Raw genomic sequence first — 17473 nt, 5'->3', positions numbered from 1 at the left:
ATTTTTGACTGGAAATTAGTATTTTGTATATTTTATTTACTTTTTTACATATGTTTATACATTTCATGTTTAAGTATTTTTCTTCACTAACCTTGTTTAATAAATATATTTCACATAATAATTAATTTATAATATATCTATATTTTGTTTTAAAATTGATGCTGTTTTTATTTCTTATGCATTATAATTTGTATATTATTTTTTATATTTGTCTTAATATTTTTATTTCACTCACCTTATAACCGGGCCCCAAGCGATGCATCGCGCAAATCTGCTGCGTTGTCAGCGCTTCGCTAAATAGATAAATCGCTGACATTTGCCCGCAAAAGACACGCTCCTCATCCAGTTCGGGCGTTGCGCCGATGTAACACTTGTCAAATGGCTGCAAACAAAGCGCATTGACGCACATTTTGTTAAAATAGTAAAAGTTTATTAACAAAGTGTTTTGTTGGTACTCACATCGTTTGTGGAAACGAACCACGCCATTTCGGTACTGGACGCCAATTGTCCATTAACGAGGCACTTTATTTCGCTTTTCGTCCAACGATTATATATGTACACTATGGCAATCATGTACCACTGCAATTAAAAAAGAAAAACCAAACCAAGGTGATAACATATACAATATTGTAAAATGAGGTTAGAATGAAGCTTCAAACCCACTCAAAATTAATAAGTAGATAACCTGATCGACCTGAAACTAAACCAAAAACTATCCTATATCTAAACATAAAACTATCCATATAAAATTGTTTGTACAAAAACAATAGTACCAAGCCTATAGGAAGTTATTTGTGAAAGCACTGGGACTTAAATTTCTTTACTCAATTATGTTTTGTCTGAACCACTCCGTGCTTCTGATGAAGTTCATCAGTGCATACAGTTTTAGCTGTGCAATTTCCGTACGTCAATAAATTCTCGAAATGGCTACAATTTTTTCCTATACAAAGCTTCTTCTACCTCCTGACTGCTTCTACAAGGTGACATTGTATGGTCTTCTCAGAATGCCGGCATGTTGCTTAACTCACTGATAAAGCACTAAATCCCTGAAATTTCAGAACCATGAACATATTGAATATCAAATCCTACTCATAATTGCACCAATTACACAGAGTGAGCGTGACTTTATGTGAAAACTCACCACTACTAACTAACATTACAACTAAACCACTCATAAAAGACGAAATATTGTAACCACTTAAATTAGAAACAAAAAATGAAAACGCGCAAAACACCCCCATCACACACACATTAATTTTAAGCATTGTAGTACTCACCTTTCTCGGTTGAAATTCATACTTCACACAATGCTGGAAACCTTTGCCTTTGACTTTCATCGATGTAAGCACCAGACAATTGCCAACAAAATGTGCTGTATAGCCAACGCCTTTCGATGTTTTAAAACTGGAAAGAGAATGAGAGTAAAATTGAAATACAAATTTTCACAAATTCGTAAATGATAGAGAAATCTATGAATGTGCTGCTAGGGAATCGGTGCGACAATAGCCATGAAGGCAATGCAAAAATTTGAGCAAAGTGAATGAAGCGAAGAAGAAAATGAGGCAAATTAGTTGGGAATGCTTGAAAGTAGTAACCGAAGCCGAAGCAGCAGCAGGACTTTGGCACTCTCATAAACGAAATGAACGGCGTGGTGTAAGTGCCGTTACAATGAGTATCGCTGCCCAGCTGACCGGGGTGAAATTAATGAATTACAAATTGCAGCAATATTTCAAATTAATTAAATCAAATGGTATACCATTAAGATGAAATAACGGAACGGCGAACAAAAGCAAGAAATGAAACGTAAATGAAAATGGTGCACAAAGCAAATGCATATAAAAGAACATGAAAGTAATAAAGACGACATTGAGAAAAATGTGTATATAGCTTTAAGAGTTGCCGCTGGAAATAGACAAAGTAAAAAGCTGCTCGAGAGCATTTACAGTACAGTTATTATCGTGTTTGAACATTGGTTACAGATTCAGTATGTATGTATGTGTGTATGTATGTATGTTTGTGTACTCACCAATAGAGGTAGGGCTTCTCGCGCTCGATATTCACCGAATTAATAGGATCCAAACGAAACCACGTTGTAAATGTAAAGCCATTTTCGTATGGCCATTTCGCCAGCGGCGGCAGTACCATGGCCTGTAAGCAGAAAATTGAAAAAGAGAAGAAAAGCATAAGTGGCTGTAGAACTTATGACTATTTTAATAGCTTCATTTGCAATATTTTAAGCCTAGAAGAGAATCATGTGCACTGGTTTTGTCAATTTTTTTTTTTGTTTTTTGTGTGGCTCATTAGTATATCGAAGAAATTAGTAAGGATTTCACACGCATCTTGACGTTATATTAAGGCAAAGCATGTTGAGACTATTTTATGATTTTTTTTTTTTCAATACGAATATATGTTTATATTATCGGACGTCTTCTTCTTACTCGATAATTGAGGATTTGTGGTCGTATAAAGATATTTGAGCAGCCATTGGTCAATGCCTTTCTCTCTTTATGTTGAGCTCCAGAAAAGCTTCAAAAGCTCCGATCGTTCAATTTGTATGGCAGCTATATGCTAGAGTGATCTGATCTGAGCAATTTCTTCGGAGATTATAGCAATGCCATGGATCATAATCTGTACAAAATTTCATGAAGAGATCTTGACAAATAAAAAAGCTTTCCATACATTGCCGAAAAAGCTTCCGTACAAGCACTTAATACCGATCGAAATGCCTTGAGAGCCGAGGTGCATGCTGCTTGGATCCGATCTGTCATCTCAAAACGCTCGGTCTTTTCAGACAAGGAAACAAAAAAAATTCCAAGGGCCACATCTGGGCTATAGGGCGGTTGCGGAGGCGTCCTTGGTTAGGTAGCTGTTCACCAGAAAGCCGATGTGAGGCGAGGCATTGTCGTGGAGAAACTTTCAATCGGCTGCGATGTTTTGTAGAACCCAATGGACTCTTCGTTTGAGTCTCTTGAGGATTTCTACGTAAATCTTGGCGTTGACGGTTTGTTCAGAAGGAACAAATGCATGGTGGACGATGCCATTGATGTCAAAAACGACAATGATCATCGTTTTCACTTTGGAACTTCTTTCGGCCTTCATCAGCGACCTCTTCCCGGATCTCCAAAAAGGCATGGTGCCAACGAAACACACCACTTTTTGCCAAAGTTAGATCTGGGTAAGCCTGATTCGCGTTTGTGAATGTCCCTTCATGTTACATAGCAAAAAAGTTTTTAAATTCAGGTTTATAGTACAACTTCAATATTTTTTTAACGTTTCTGACTGTAGGGGGTACTTAAAGATGCCTTGGACCAAATCGTTTATGTCAAGATATCTTAATTTTAAGACGAAGTGTGGTGTTTACTAAACATTTTGAAAATTGAAATTTTCATAAAGGTTATCATTTCTAACCGACATCTTCGGTACTAAAATCTTACAAAAGCCATTTATGGCATATTGAATGTATTAAGACTTCGCAGGCACTAACAACCAAGAAATATGAAACACATTTTGTAAGACTTATAACTTAATAAAAACCGATTACCACCGAACACCAACGCTTTCGCCACACCTTTAAGGGCAAATATCAGCTCAAAACTGGAAAGTCATTTCCTCTGTGGCGACACGGGCAACGGCAGCTGCTATGGAAGGCAAATAAAATAGACGCAGACCTTAGTGCAGCCAAGTATGCCAGGCATGATAATGCTCAAAGTTCACTGCCGGCATTTGACTTCGTTTTTGTGTCTATGCGCCTGTGGGTATGCAAGAACCACATTGTCTTGTTAGCTTATTTGCAAGCATTTCATGCGAAAGTGTGTAGCATATGGCATTACAACTTGCAATATTCGCAATGCGAATGAACTAAAGAAGTGGTGCGAGCAAGTGCTGGAAGTGGGTATAAAGGCCAATACTTGCTAACTAATGTAAAAATCCGAAAGCATGTGCTGCACAAAAAGATACTATTTCTTCATACTAGCACAGATTTATGACTATGTGTGTATGTGTATGTGTGTGTATGTGTGACGTTATTCTTCTTTGTTTTTGCCCTTGTGTTGGTTGCAGATCATAAATCAATATCTACTTCTTACTTGCTGCAGAAAAATCGAGAGGAAATGAAGTTTATGATTTATGACACAATCTGTGTGTGCGTAACGGGGGACTGGTGTAGTTGTATAGTGATTGTTGTTGTAGATGCACTGCTGTAGTCACTTAGTGACTTTTGTAACCTCAGTGTAGCTTCAGGTTGCCAATTCTTTTGTGTTTAGTTGCTTGTGGCACGGATGTGCGACCGAAATTGCACTGGGACTGCAGTGTCATCTGACCCTAGGGATGATTTATGCCGATAATGTTTGCAGCAATTATACTTATTTTGTTTCCAATTGAAAAGTACAGTTCAAAGTACTTTTTTGAATTCAGTTTTTTAGGAAGTCATCTAGACACCTAACCATAAACTGGCAAATTCATTTTTGTGTAGATTGCTATCAGACACATTTAGGATCTCAGAGAGGGATATTCCGAAACGGCAGATAGTGTGGTAGCAGCAACTGTTGAGTTCGCTGGAGCATCAAAATATTTCCATATTAAGCTTAACTGGGCGTTTGACCTCAGCGGAATAGCTAGAAATTGTAAAGTCAATGATCTTGCAAGAGAAGGATCCATTCCACAAATTCCATCAGGATGGGAACAGAAAGGGGTGCTCTAGTATTCGTTCACGCGTTGGTTATTATTGTAGCGGCAGAAGTCTGTCGAATCCGGGTTCGTTCCGGTTACGTAGACCCGACTGTCATGGGAACGGGTGATCAGGGCTTGTGTAGTTTTGAAGGCACAGAATGGAATTTAGCCACTGTCAGTGTTCCAATTAGGCATTGCTCCGTTGGCGCTCAGGAGGTGAGATGAAAAGATTTTGAAGGGCGGAACTTGTTACATGGAGAAAGTTGAGGTGGAAATATATAGAGACCGTCTATATCCGTATTGAGTACGTTTCCAATAACTTCTTACTTATTCAAAGTACAAAGATATATCCATTACGAAAAGTGCGACTTAAAACTAGTCGACTACTAGTTGAATTAAAACTTTGCCGGAGTTTTTTTAGCCAAACGTCGGAGCTCTTTAATAAAGATTTCAATTTTAGTCTTCCTTAATTCCTATATAATACTTTCAAGCAGCTATATAGGTGATCCACTCATTTAGTCCAAGCTCCGTATAGCCTGATACGCATTCAAAACTTTAAGACTTTCTTATTACTTTTATTGCTTTCGGCTCCCCTGAGCACCTGAGTAATATCTTAATATCGCACAACTCAAAAATTAACAACATGGTTTCTGAAACAACAACAAACATAAGACACGCATTTCAACATTTCACATTTTCCAACAACAAAGACTGTCCAACTGTCAACATGCATACTCGTCTCCAGGAGATTCACAATCAATTCTCGCTTCGTAAACTATTTTTGGCGCGTTTCTGACGCTAAGTATGCCCCGAAGGTTCGCATAACCGGCGCAAGAGGAATTTTCGGTGCTGAAAATGCAAAAATCCAAAACAAATGCCGTCGAGCGAACAATAAAAAGAAAACAGCACAATGCGAGCAGCCGCAGCGTGTAAAAAGTGGTGGATGAAATGATCGAATTGGCGTTGTTTGTGTGGTGCGTTGCTTGGTTGCTAGAGTTGTTGGCAACGCTGTTTTCGAATACTTGCTGTTGTTTTCTATTGTTGCGTTCATTGTCGTTGCTGAAGCAACGTGCTGAGGTTGCTGCTGCTGGTATTGAGGTTGCTGTTGCTGTTGCTGCTATTGCTGTTGTTGTTGTTGCTGTCATCCATAATAGAGTTGGGAATAATTTTGACCAATTTATTAGTGAAATGCGTTACCAGGGAATTTCGTCAAGCTTCCCAATTCATTTCGGGCAAAAAACCGCAAGCCCAGCCCTTTATGTGGCTGCAGCTTTTTGTTGTTGTTGCTAAAACAATTTCTGTTTTTCGGCATTGTTTCACAGTGTTTTGTTTTTGTTTTTTCTTACTTTGCTCTCACTGCTGTCATCATTGTTGCCGGGCATTCGCAATTTTGTCATTCATTCCTTTTCGCCACAGGAGAGTTCCAGGAGCGCCGGTGCTTTGCTAACAAAACTTTGCCAATATTTTGGATATTTCAATGGGAAAGTTATGCAAACTATCACACATACATACAGCTAAATATAATGTCGCGAGGTCTACACTGAAATGCTGAACTACACACACACACACACACACACACACACAAAAGCCGTTGAAATGCCGAGGCGCCCAAAAAGTACTAAAAAAAACATCGAAAAAAAGTTGTGACAGCGCCGCATGCGCCGGCCAAATTGAAATATGAAGCAATGAAATTTGAAATTGGCAACGCAGTTATTCTCTTCGCTGGCCAGACGTGTTGTTGTTGTCGTCGTGTAAAAAAGTTGTGACTACAAAAGCATTTGATAAGAGTTGCCGCCGCCGCCGCCGCCGCCCTTTGATGTTGCAATCACTAAGCGAAATTGGAAAATGAAAAAACGCAAAATAAAATTAAAAACAAAAATAGGAACATAAAAGCATTAGAAGTGAAAAAATGTGCGCTCAAATTTATAAAGTTTCGTCAGTTTGATGTAACATCAACGAAAGTTCGAAAGTTATTTGCATTTTTTCCACAGCAGCGTTGAAGTTGCTTAACGACCTTTTTTCTCGCTCGCTCTCTTGCCTCTGATACCCTCATCAGCATTTTAATAGCATGCGTAATTTTTAGAAACCAATTCGTCATAATTCTGTTACAGTTACTAGCTGCTGTATCCAACTCTTCTGCTCCGTCTTCTGCTTGTAGACTGACAGCCAAGCGAGTATTATAGCATTTCATATTCATGAAATGTATCATGAAAGTAATTAACTGGGGACCTTTTCAGCAAATAGCACTTTATATTCAACAGTTAGTGGTTTTAAAAAAGGCATTCTAAGGAAATTCTGACAGAACATTTTGTGCTTAATACTAAAGTTGGAAGACTAAACTTTTCGAGTAAATGATATTTCAAACAAATGTGTTTTGATTAGTTGGTAGGACTGCTCTGCCAACCAGTTTGTTAACAGCAGGTGATTAAGTCGGTACACCTCAGTAATGTGATTTTTAGAATAGTTAAAAATATCGAACAAGGAATTTGTCTAAAATTTTGTATTTCTAACTATATTTTGTAGGCGGAGTCGGTTTTATCAAAAACATAAGCCTACGTTTAGTAAACAGTCTTCAAAGACGATCAAGACATCGTTGAAGACCTTCGACCTCTGCAAGTGATAAACATATTGAAAATCGGCAAACAAGTGTTAGAGAGATGTCAAGAGTGCTCGTTGGAATGATTTTGGTGGATATTTTGGATATGAAACACGTTCTTGCTCCTTTCGTACCAATAAAGTATATTTTTTCAAAGTTAAGAGTACGGTAAACAGGTCTCTTTAGACATGTTTGATGAAAGTAATAAAATAATAACAATTATTTTTCGGTTTAAGTAATAATATTGTTTTCACTAAACTTCCCACAGTTGGCACCCGAAAAATTAGTTGCAGATATACTACAAGAATTTAGGATCATTTTATTATTATTTGATACAATTTTGTACATTTTGGTAATATACAGGGTGATTACGTTTATAAACGCTGTCCCAAAATAAATCATAATTTAAGCTTGCCGCCGATTATGTTGCAAAATGTTGACAACTCTAAAAACTAAGTCCCTGCTAAAAGTTTAAGTTTAGTAAAAATGGAGCGTACCGCTACGGAACGACGTGTCTTTATTATTGAACGATAATTCAAAAGTAATGAAAGCTTGGCAGTCACAGTTTGAAAATTTCATACAATATATTATTGGAATTGTGTCTTAAGTTCTTCAACTGTAAAGAGATTCATTGAAATGGCGGCAAATTTAAAAATTGTGTTAATTTGAAGCACCCTGTATATGCCTCAAAAATAAAAACTTTTCGACAGTTCTTATTGTTATGTCAGATGCAAATATTTGATAAATTTTCTACTACTTTTGATACATTTAAATCGATTTTTAGGTTTTCAATCATATTTTAGGTAGAACTGTAAACGGGCGAGAACTCTAGCCAGTACCGTATATGTAGTATGATGAATGATTTCTGGTATGGCCACTGTATGTGAGCTACGATACATGTAGAGTTGTATGGCTATTTAGTTGCCTGAACAGCAATTTTCATTCCCTCAAATAAAAATATAGGGTAGTTCAAAAAGTCGTTTCGTATTTCGAATCAAACTTCAACTTGTTTTTTTTTTTTTTTTTTTTTTTTTTTTTTTTTTTTTTACTAATAAATAAATAAATATGTACCAGTTTGGTCGACCACTTTTTGCCATTTTTCCGCTAGAGACATTATTCCATCAGTGTAAAACTTTCATCAGTGTAAATCGAAATTTCGAAATTTCCAGAACGGACGCGAGCAAACCATTCTGAACTGATACAGCAACGTCTCCGTGAACTTCACAAATTTTATTGATGGCATGCGTGGCATTCTTCCCTGTTTTATACAAAAATTTCAAATAAAAGTGAATTTCTTCATTATTTTCACTATTTTCGGGAAAGCTGTAACTTTATTTCAACTTCCCCGAATTAAATTTTGTTTTTCATTAAATTAGGCTCAAAATCTCACTTTTCCAACACAATTTGGTATGAGAGAATACGATTTTCAGCTCTGGAGACATGCGACTGCAACGACATCTATTGACAAAATACGAAAAGACTTTTTCGACTATCCATTGTCTAACTTGTATATTAGTTGAACAAATCGTTCTTGATGGAGACGATAAAAAGCTTGAAATATTTTCATGAATATCTTAATTTTCGAAATCTTACAGAAGTTTCGACAAGAATATATATGTATATATATAAAAAAGAAATCTTATACCAATATTGCGGAATTTTTTGCTCTTGAAAAAGTCGATGGAGTAATAAAATTGTTGTACATATAAAAAGACATACCCTTCACAAAGTCCGTTTGCAGACATAAAAATTGACTATAGGACGCACAAAGAAAATCACTCTGCCTGCAATTGCACTCCAGTAAGTATTAAATTACGAAGAAAATGCCGTTAGTGAATTTTTTCTCTCACATTTGCGCAGCCTGGCGCGTCCATTTTTATGGATGCAATTAAACAGAAACAAAGTACCAACGCCTACACGGCCCGTTGCACACGTTTTATGGTCACCCTTTATTGACTCGAGCAATCAACACAGATGCCTATGCACTCACACACATTCATACATAACAAACGATTGTCTAACTCGCATATAAAAATACGCAAAATACAAAAATGCAGGCACACAACACTCGCGGCGCATTTGGAATTCGATTTGTGCGCGAATCTTCGCCCATAAAGTGGCGAATAAAAATGAAATGGCAATGGCACAGTAAACATTTCGCCACATGATGATGTAAAAAAGGCGACGCAGCATATGGACAAAAGCACAATTTTTCTCTGTTTTTTTTTTTTTGTTTTTTTTTTTTGTTTATTGTTTTTTTGTTTTCTTGTAAATAGAAAAATCTGCGTAAAAGTTGCCACAAGCTTCGAGTTTTGTGTGAGTGAAGCACAAAGTTGCTTAGGCGGCGGCCAACGGTGGCACCACAAGCTGCAGTCGTTAGAAATGTACATTAAAGGCAAGATACTGCCAAACAATCACACAACCACACATTCACATTAATAATGCAACATGGTATTACGTGGCATAACGGGAAATTGCGCCACAGCAGCATAAAGCGGCGAAGCCTTGAGCTTCTTCAAAGCGAAACGCAGTCAATTTGTAGAAATACAAACATTCCTGTGAGTTATTCGTTAGTAAATAAAAGATTAGGCTGCAGTAAGGCTGCTAGGGCTGAACCAGATTGCCACTGCGGCTGCTACGTGTTCAAAGGCAGTGTTGCTGGTTTGAGGAGGAAATAATTCACAATGGTATTTTATTTGTTGTAGTCAGTGATTGACGTACGCTTTGTCCTGTAGCATTGCTAAAGATTACACGACACTTCCACGGATTTAATATTTTATGCAAATTTTCTTTTTTACAATAGCACTTGTACAATTTAAATAGATTGATGAGATTTCGTGCTCATTTTCTTTTGGATTAACTCACCGATCCTTTGCGACCTGGAAAACTGAAAAACACATCGGGTCCATTGCGATGTGGCATTTGACGCAACACGTTCAACAATTTGGCAGAGTGACGTGGCCATTTGGCATTCACCGCTTTCATGGTGCCGAAGAGTAGTTTGAGCTCTTTCACTGTAATGCTGTAGCTGGCCAACACACCCAGCATTTCGATGAGCAAATCTGTAAAGACAAGAAATTGCGAAGAAATTAGTAAAATTTAGCAAAACATAATATAAATGAGATAGAATTTGGAATTTAAGTTAGTTTGGGTTCGTACTCGTGCGATCGCATTTATACTCTGTGTAGCCATATCGATAACTTCTTTACTTTGATACTTACTATCGGCAAAGCGCCCTGAGCCAATTACAAATTTGGTTAGTTGTTTTATTTCTAGTACCACAATTATGCTGAAACACGTCTAAAAGCACTAGAATCGCGGCGTTTTCGCTTTGATCTAGCAAAGATGTGACATTCGAAGAGAAAGTATTTAGATGATCTTAACTTTTTCCAGGCAGGTGATGCAACTGGATAGCCACCACTTGGAAATCCAATTTTCACATGATATTTAATATCAAAAAAGAATTAAGAGTTTCATAGAATAATCCATAACTAGATAGATCGGCAAAGGAGTATAAGAGAAGTGGACTTAAAACTACACTCTCCAGAAAGAAGTTAGTGTACAAACCCGGGGAAGAGGAAGAGGTAAACAGATATATTCTCCTTACATCCAAAAACTTAGAGTCACTCAAAATACACCAAATACCAAATTATCCACCTATATTTGTACTTAATATTTTGTATAATTTTAATATTTAACGAAAGTGAACTACTTAACTCCAAAAGGTTAGATGTAACCTTTTCATGCGACACAATATCATCAAGAAATATGTTATTGTCCAAGAACAGGCTAAATTTTCGAGTAGGTGAAATTATTCATATTGGACCACTGTAGCTACAGAGTATAATAGTTTTGTTCATTTAACGGTTGCATGGACCGAACTAATCGAAATATGTAGATATACAGCGTTTGTACGGAAAGTAATAGGCCTGAGTCGATTTAAAAAAAATTTATTAAACCAACTGGCTTAGAACAAATCCTTAAAATTCTTTAAACACATTCAAAATAGGCTCCTTCTGCGTCGATGCAGCGCTGCCAGTGCGATTTCCAAGCATTGAAAGCGTTACGGAAGGCATTCTCTGGAATAGTTAACCTGGAGAGTCAAGGTGAAAGCTGCTTGGATTCCCTCTGTCATCTCAAAACGCTTGCTTTTCATCCGCCTTTTCAGGCAATAGAACAAAAAAGTCCAGGGAAGCCACATCTGGGCTGTAGGGCGGCTGCAAAAGCATTGAGATGCCGGTCTTGCTTAGGTAGCTGTTCCCAGGAAAGGCGGTGTGAGCCTAGGCGTTGCAGGGGTGCAACTTCCAATCGGCGCTGTCTTATCGGACTCGGTTGACTTCCACCTAAAACTTGGCGTTGGCAGTTTGTCCAGGAGGAAAAAATTTGCTAGGAAGGCGCTCCAACGAAGTCCTATTACTAACCTTAATTAATGATATGTGAGATACCTTAATAAACCCAAATTGTCAAAAACAGGTACAATTTGGTCAATAATAACTCACGAACCGTTGGTCGTTCACTTTTTCAGATGTATTTATACATATAATTGTGATGAGAAGTCTCATGTGAAGGGTATTATAGTTCCGGTGTGGTCGATGTTAACGTTTTTATTTTTATTGATGTCATTTGTTAATGATGAAGGTCTATTTTGAAAGGAGGAAAAAAAGCTTTACACAGCCGAAAGCGTAGAAGTATTTATTGTGTACTTTTCTGTGCCAAAAGTACAATTTTAAAGTTTCGCATTCAGCCATGACTGTGGCAACTTCCTACGAAGTTAAAAATAACACAAGATATCCCTAAACAAAAAAACAAAACTAACTGTAGTTAGGTGACTGCTGGACAAAGTTGGTTTTTATTATTATAGCGTATATGTATGCGGAGAGAGACAAGTACTGCCATTTTCAATCCACTCGATTTGCTCGTCGTCCCAAGTGTCCGCCAGAATGAGCAGCTAAACTTGAAGGTTTTAATGGCCAGCGTCTTGCATAACAGTTTCTTAACTGCACATTTAGGCATACGAACAAACAAACACGACGTGCATGGGATTGTTATCAGCTATGTTTTAGCACCGAAAAGATAATCATTTTAATGCCTCGAATGCACGGAGTGACAATTGTCATGGCGAGTTGCTGTTTGTGGCAATAAGGCAAAGTGTTTTGGCAACTTAGTGTTATGACCATGATAGCAGCTGTTATGGGAGAAACTTCGTTGTTGCATGGAAATGCAAGTGGACGACGGGCTTCAAGAAGACTCTTTTGGCTCTTAATGAATTGGTGGTGCCAGGTGAAGGGGAACCACTGAATCAGGAAGAAGTTTATAAAAAATTGGGTAATAATAATAGTGCTAAATTAATATGAACTGTTGAAAGATATCTTAGTACTAATTGTAGATAATACACATATGTGAATATATAAGCTTTTTAATTATTATTGTTATTAGTGTTTATTAACAAATACTCTTCGGTCAAAGTCCGAGTATCTACAACAGATTTTTCTAGTATTTTGTATTAATTGAATACTCGATATACAAAATTAAGGAGTAATAAGGACTGCTAGACCTCTTTGAATATTTCTATTAGTTAGGTAAATATGTAGATGGAGCATATTTCTACTATATTTGACCAAATCCTGAGAGACTTAAGTGCACACTCTATGTTAGAACAAGAAGGCTCGATCTAACTGCTGTGAACTCAATTTGGTGGTCTGGTATACAGAAGGCGATTCTGTTATCTAAGTTTGAAGAATAGACACCACTTTCGACTCACTTATGTAGTTTGGACTCATCCTTATCCTAAAGTCTCTGTCCAACTCGCTCTTTTCGAACTCTTCTTAGGAAGGGAAATCAATATTTGGGATCAAATTTTAGTTAAGTGCTATATATATAAGTCGTAGTTTGGAGTCAAATCAGGAACTTACAAAGTATTTTAAGAAGATAAAAGTTAGCGAAAAATATTAGGATTTTCTAGCTGACTAAAAAATTTTCAATCAAATCTAAGTTACATCAAGGAAACACTGATCAAGAATTTGAATATAATACCACTGACTGTCTCTAATTCATAAACAATACAGAGAATTATACTTTCAAGAAGAACTTTGCTTTCCTTGCTCTCGAAATTTTCTGTAACGTAGTAATAGAACGCCCGCTATACAAAGGGGCTGAAAAATATGTTTGAAGTAGTTTTATTTAATTTTCGATTCCCTACCCTCTCTCTGGCATAAATACTCATAAATGCTCAAAGAAATACTTCCTGTCAATGCCTCTTTTAAGGCATTAAGGGTTGAGGTTATTGTCAAGTCAATGACATGTAAGCTTTCATAAAGTCAAACCGTTTGTGCATGACACCAACTCCGACAACTTAATTTAATAGCCAAATGTGTTGGCACCAGCCGCCTGCTACGTAAGGGGCGCGTGGCAAAGGGGACAATGTCAAGTTAGAGCATCAAGTGAGTTTATAGCGTTGCAACTGTCGCAATCGGCAAATTTTCCGGGAACGGCAGGCGCTGCAGACACACGTACGCCCGCAGTGGGCAACACGTGCGACCGGGGCGTATACGTGACATGAACTGCACAGGCACGAAGTTTGTCGCACATCAAACGTGTGAAATCAGCCAATTTGACGCAACCAAAGGTTGAGTGAGCGCACAAACAAAACCAAAGCAGCAATGCCAAAGATAGAGATAAAGGCGGCACACAAGCATTTTGTGACGCTTGCCACTCGAACGCACAGTTGAACTTTGACTTTTTTGCAGTGTGGTGTGTGTGAGCGCATCCCCATCATTGCTACACAAAATCAGCGTCAAAGGACAAAAGTGTAATTAAGTGCTGAGGTGGCTCCTAGCCATATAGGCGTGAAAAATTATGTATACTCAGGATATTTTAGGAACTTAGACACAAAGAATGTACTTGGGTGTGTGTGTGAATGTGTAAGTGAAGAAAAAACTAGATATTCGGAAATTTACTCATTCTAGACACATGATTCCCTCGACTGGTGGCATATGTGTGTCAGACACATACATATATATTACATTCCACAGAAACACTGTTATCCCCACATACAAATGTACATGAGGTGTTTGTAGCTCATATTCATATTCACCAGTGTGCGGGGTACGTGTAGCTAAAAGGCTTGCTTGCTATACAAGATTATGCTAATTTGTTACAGTTTGTCAATTTGTGTGGCGCAACACAATAGCGGTTGGCAGTTTGGTGGCTCTTCCACCCTCGAGGCAAATGTGGATGTCATTAATTTATGCAATTAGCACGCTTGAATGCCCAGTGACGCAAGCACGTGCATATACTTTTTAATTTAGAGCTGTAGAATTGATAAATATATAATCAGAGGACTACATAGAGGGATAAAGTTAGGCAAATGCGGCTTTGGAACCTGGGAGCGCTTACTGGAGCAGCAGTGTTTTACTTAGAAATATATTTACACTGTTAAGTGGCACAATAAGAATAATTTCTTCTGCGCGCCATCTACTAATTATTGATAGACCACACAAAAAAGAATAAATAAAAAAATTAAAATAAAACATGTTATCTAGTCAGTAGTAAGTGAATATCTATATACGGCAGCCATTCGAAAAATAAATTTACGTAGAGAAAGTATAGAAGAAAAACCAAATGAGTTCATCCACCAACGCGCGCAACAACTCAAGATTTCCGGAAGGATGCAAACATATTACGGACTTGAAAAACCAAAATCGTGCAAGAATTTAAACCGAATGACCACCAAGCAAGTCGCTCGTTCCGCGAATGAGTTTTGAAACAAGATGGCCACGGATCCTGATTTTCTCACGAAAAATTATTTTTACGAAGAAGCTGGCTTTTGGTTGAATAAGCACGTTAATATACAAAATAGTTGCATATGACGTGCTGACAATCCAAAAGCATTTGCTGAGACACCGTTACATCCTTCAATAGTCACTGTTTGGTGTGCGCTATGGACAAAGGGAAACATTGGTCCGACCGTAATGTCACAGTCAATGAGGCATGCCATAGCGCCCTGACTGATGATTTTTCCGTGCCTGAATTCGAGGTTTTGTGGGTTGAAGACCTCTGGTTCCAACAAGATGACGCTATAAGCAATACAGTCAACGAAACAATCAATTTATTAACGGGCACTTTTGATAAGTGCGTTCTCTCGCTTCGTGTGTATGCGGCGTGGCCTCCCAGAGCAGGCGATTTAACCTTGGAGACTTTTTTTGTAGGTCGCTTGCTTAGCCAGACAATCTCAAGACAACTGATATCTTAGAAGATAATAATCGGCGGGTTATCGCTGACATACGACAACAATCACTGCAAAAGGGGTCAAAAAACTGCACCACTCAGCTGTATTTTATTCGAACCTGCCACGGCTTGCCCAAAATTATTATTAAAATATAATGGAAACCCAGCTAAATTCCTGCTTATAGCTTTAAATTAAATACATATATTTTATTTCTTCTTGAAATCCACATGTCTAAAAAACAAAAATACTTTTCATATATAATACTAAAACAATCAACATGCTTTGGATAAAAAAAATGGAAACAAAAAGCAAATATACTTTTGGTGTCAATTAAAAAAAAATAATTATTATTTAAACATATCTTTCTCTTTCTAGACAGAGTTTTGCTTCATGTTGTAGGAAACATGAAAAAAAGTTAACTTTGGTTGCACCTTAAAGCTTCGGTGCAACCAACCACCCACCACCCTTCACGCATATAAAAGTTATAAAAATATAATTCCGATTGTGAAATTTGTATGAAAACTATTTACTGCATTGATCCAATATCGGCTGTGTCGATACTTAAGCAGATTCTTGATGAGAAAATAAGAAGTGTAAATTTTCAGATCTATATGTCAAAGCTGAAAGACTAGTTCGTGTATACAGGCTTTTATAAAATACGCTACTTGCTCAGGAAGTACAAATGTTTTTCATTTAGTGTGAAGTACTATCTATTAAATTTAGGTCTGAATATAACATTATTCAAATCGCCTGCACGGCTTTTTTGCAGGAGCAAATTCTACAAACACAATTTTCGAGCACTTCTTTTACTAGATCAAGTCGTATGTTATGAATAGCACGTTCAATATTGACTTCTAAAGCTTCAAGGGAGTCGGGTTTATTGCTAAAGACCAGCGACTTCAAATAACTCCACAAAAAGTAGTCGAATGATGTTAAATCACTTCTGCTTGGAGGTCACTCAATGCGACAATTTCTTGATATAATCGAGCCTCGAAATTTTTCTCGCAACTATTCAAATGGTTTCAGTTCTTGAGTGAAGTTAATTTTATATGGATGCAAACCTTAACCCTTTCCACCTTTCAAAAGCCGCCATGTTATAGTTTAAGATGGTCTTAGTTCTTGAGAATGTCTTGAAATTAAAATACGGTCTTCCGAAACACTTGCTCGAACGGCAGCAATATTTTCATTACTTCGTGCGGTTTTTCGTCTTTTTGGCAGTTGAGCATTATGTAAGGAAAATATGCGCTCGAAATTTTCAAGAATTCGACCAATAGAGAGCACATGTGGACGATATATATGACTATATAATTACAAAACCATTCGAAAAGCTGCAATGGAAAGTTGAATAATGATTATTTTGATAATAAAATTCACTAATTTGTAAAGGCTGTTCGTGCGTCTAACTTTCCATGACAAAATTGTAAAGATTACAGATCATGACATATTAAAAATGGCCGAAACGATGCTTAAAAAACATATAACCCCTGTTGAAAAGCCTGGTAGTCTTAAATAGACTAAAATTAATATACAGAAATTTTAAAATTAATATCAAACACTTTATCGCCAAAAATATTCTCAAATATCCGATCCAAATAAGAAAACTAATAGTTCGACTGAGGTAGGTACGTCGAGCGCCACCTAGCGGGTAATTTTAGATTTTACGAACCGCTGCGAAAGCCTCTATTATGATCAAGTGTATAAATTTGGTTTGTAAACGACAGATTTTGACCAAAAATACAATAACGTAGAACTACTAAACTACTCTTGTAATTAAGAAGTAATAACAAACTATGAATCCTGAAACAAATGTGTTTCGACTTGTCAATAATGTTGCATACAAATGTCTTACAATAATGCAATAAAGCTAGCTTTAACCGCACAAAGTATGCAATAAAAATACTAAATTAATTACCACTACAAACAAGCATACCATGTGATTTTATCGGCATCGCCTTAGCATGCCTGCATAATAGGTCACTTTC

At 37.2% G+C, this 17473-nt stretch overlaps 1 protein-coding gene across 1 annotated transcript in view; it reads right to left on the bottom strand.

Annotated features, from left to right (window-relative positions):
- Positions 1-17473, bottom strand: part of LOC108969826 (neurobeachin) — a gene marked incomplete in the record, with an annotated part of 552891 nt that overhangs the window by 70109 nt on the left and 465309 nt on the right. Inside the window, 5 exon segments of the mRNA XM_018934817.1 lie at positions 236-382; positions 460-579; positions 1278-1404; positions 2027-2148; positions 10130-10326. Of these exon segments, the coding sequence (XP_018790362.1) occupies positions 236-382; positions 460-579; positions 1278-1404; positions 2027-2148; positions 10130-10326 (713 nt within the window).

This window comes from Bactrocera latifrons, unplaced genomic scaffold (genome assembly GCF_001853355.1).
Source record: "Bactrocera latifrons isolate USDA-ARS-PBARC rearing strain unplaced genomic scaffold, ASM185335v1 scaffold_0, whole genome shotgun sequence".
Taxonomy (NCBI): domain Eukaryota; kingdom Metazoa; phylum Arthropoda; class Insecta; order Diptera; family Tephritidae; genus Bactrocera; species Bactrocera latifrons.
The sequence above is the reverse complement of the archived record's forward strand: the minus strand, read 5'-3'. Positions and strand labels throughout refer to the sequence as shown.